Genomic DNA, 2,789 nt, shown 5'->3' with positions numbered 1-2,789 from the left:
GATATCAATAGGATGAGGAATAAGGTCCCCTGATTCTACTCCTCAAACTATCCCACTATCATTGGGTCTCTACTGCACTATATCTAGGTTAAAGGTGACAAAAAAATGTGAGCAAATATTCACATCAGCGAAGGAAGCCAAAAACTTACATTGATAATTCAGTTCAGCATGCATTTCCACAATGTTGGGATGCAAGACCACTGGTTCGTAATGCTTCCAGGTCTCAAGAAGGCCATGAACCCAGATTTTAGCATATGGCTTCATCCAGAAAGATGGAATATTAGTAGTGATAAACAAAAGGAAGAAAGCACACACAATCTACAAATTAAGAGCAGGGGATGGAATGGTACATCAAACACAAATGGGGGAGGATGAAAGCACGCACTGTCTAGAAATGAGGAGACAAAGGATGGTCTGAGTACATCAAACACAGATGGGGGAGCATGAAAGCACGCACCTGTCTAGAAATGAGGAGACAAAGGGTGGTCTGAGTACATCAAACACAGATGGGGGAGGATGAAAGCACCCACCTCCTAGAAATGAGGAGACAAAGGGTGGTCTGAGTACATCAAAAACAGATGGGGGAGGATGAAAGCACCCACCTCCTAGAAATGAGGAGACAAAGGGTGGTCTGAGTACATCAAACACAGATGGGGGAGGATGAAAGCACGCACCTCCTAGAAATGAGGAGACAAAGGGTGGTCTGAGTACATCAAAAACAGATGGGGGAGGATGAAAGCACACACCTCCTAGAAATGAGGAGACAAAGGGTGGTCTGAGTACATCAAACACAGATGGGGGAGGATGAAAGCACACACCTCCTAGAAATGAGGAGACAAAGGGTGGTCTGAGTACATCAAACACAGATGGGGGAGGATGAAAGCACGCACCCGCTAGAAATGAGGAGACAAAGGGTGGTCTGAGTACATCAAACACAGATGGGGGAGGATGAAAGCACCCACCAACTAGAAATGAGGAGACAAAGGGTGGTCTGAGTACATCAAAAACAGATGGGGGAGGATGAAAGCACACACCTCCTAGAAATGAGGAGACAAAGGGTGGTCTGAGTACATCAAACACAGATGGGGGAGGATGAAAGCACGCACCCGCTAGAAATGAGGAGACAAAGGGTGGTCTGAGTACATCAAACACAGATGGGGGAGGATGAAAGCACCCACCAACTAGAAATGAGGAGACAAAGGGTGGTCTGAGTACATCAAACACAGATGGGGGAGGATGAAAGCATGCACCTCCTAGAAATGAGGAGACAAAGTGTGGTCTGAGTTCATCAAATACACATGGGGGAGGATGAAAGCACACACCTCCTAGAAATAAAGAGGCAAAGGGTGGTCTGAGTATGGTGGATAATGATGCATTATAAAGAATGCACCCACTTCCTAGCCATGAGGAAACAAAGGGGGATGTGAGTATCATCAACACAGATGCATGAGGACAAAAGCACACACCAACTAGAGACAAAGACATGACAGACAAGATTGTATGTGGAAGAGGCAGGTGTTTAAGACAAGGATGGAAAGGAAAAAATGAATCATTAGGCCAATAGTGTGAGGTTTGCCATGCCACTGCCAACTGCATACCTTTATTTTCACCAACATCTCACTCATCAGCACCAACTTTTGCTCATCTGTCTTTTGCTGCCATTCAAGTCATCAGTCATGTGTCTCTCTCCCTGCTTCTGCCTCACCTTCAGCAGCTTCCACCCAGTGTTGGCCACAGACCGAAACATGTTTGCCCAATACCCTTTTCTTATCCACACACCGACAACCCTCTCATTCACCATTTCACCCAGCAGTTTCCACATCATCTTATCATCACATCTCACTCCAGCTTCCCGCAAGTGTTTATGCCAATAGAAAACAGCATACTCATTGCCATTATCACCCTGGCTCCCCGCTTTCACAATATTGTCTAAGCAGCTCCTTGCAACCTTGAAGTGTGCATCCCCAGTCAGGATCCGGAATCCAAGCGGTGCACGCCCGCTTGTGATATAATCACGAAAGGATTTGTGCATCTGTGGCGTAGCGTGATCGAACGACGTCGTGGTGCCCGGAATCAAAACGCTGCGCATCTGCCGAAGGAAGTTGGTGACATCAAACTTGTCCTTGGGTATATCAGAAAGTAGCGCAATGATTTCACAAACGAGCAATGGCTTTTGAAGCACGATGATGGTTCCTATGACGTGCTGAAAGCCATCTAGTCGAGTAGCACGTCTGTCCTTGTCTTTTGAAGGCGTGCCGACGTTCTCCCATGATGTCAAGATGAGTCTGTACAGATCTTCAAGCTCGTTGAGGCCCCCCTCGCTGAATTCCTTGAACACGCTCTCTCGACACGCCGTTCCATCCTCGACAATCCGCCGTTCAATCCAGTGAAGAGCAGTTGCGGCATAGTGGAAGAGACCGTTTGCTCTGTCGGATAGCCTCTGCAGTTGGTTAAGATCTGGCCAATCATGCCAATCCGGCTCATCCGGTGTAATTTCCGTCATCCTAGCAACAACAAAGTTGTGCACTTCAATGACAGACAACTCTGTCTCCAGGGAATACTGCTTGAACACCGCGCGTTTGAGCTTTTTGGACTTGGAGATGTCTGCCCAGTGCTCTGGACGCGAGGTGATGATGAATCTAAGGTTGTTTGGAAGGTCACAGTCCATCGGAGCAATGTGGGAAAGGATCTCGATGACGCTCCTAGCCGCATCGTTCAACTCGTCTAGGGCATCAATGAGAATGACGACCACATCGCGTGAATTACAGAGTTCTCGGATCGGGTCTAAC

The 2,789-nt window shown here is 47.4% G+C and overlaps 1 protein-coding gene across 1 annotated transcript; it reads right to left on the bottom strand.

Moving 5' to 3' along the window:
* Positions 1–69: 69 nt before the first annotated feature.
* On the bottom strand, positions 70–2,503 carry LACBIDRAFT_334538 (uncharacterized protein; the record flags this gene model as incomplete). Its single annotated transcript, XM_001889289.1, has 16 exons — positions 70–83; positions 150–318; positions 386–388; positions 458–461; positions 675–703; positions 747–749; positions 819–821; positions 891–893; positions 963–965; positions 1,035–1,037; positions 1,107–1,109; positions 1,179–1,181; positions 1,323–1,325; positions 1,467–1,469; positions 1,599–1,655; positions 1,706–2,503. The coding sequence occupies 16 exons, from the start codon at positions 2,501–2,503 to the stop codon at positions 70–72; spliced, it is 1,101 nt and encodes a 366-aa protein (XP_001889324.1).
* Positions 2,504–2,789: the final 286 nt, after the last annotated feature.

This window comes from Laccaria bicolor, genomic scaffold (assembly GCF_000143565.1).
Source record: "Laccaria bicolor S238N-H82 LACBIscaffold_65 genomic scaffold, whole genome shotgun sequence".
NCBI lineage: Eukaryota > Fungi > Basidiomycota > Agaricomycetes > Agaricales > Hydnangiaceae > Laccaria > Laccaria bicolor.
The sequence above is the reverse complement of the archived record's forward strand: the minus strand, read 5'-3'. Positions and strand labels throughout refer to the sequence as shown.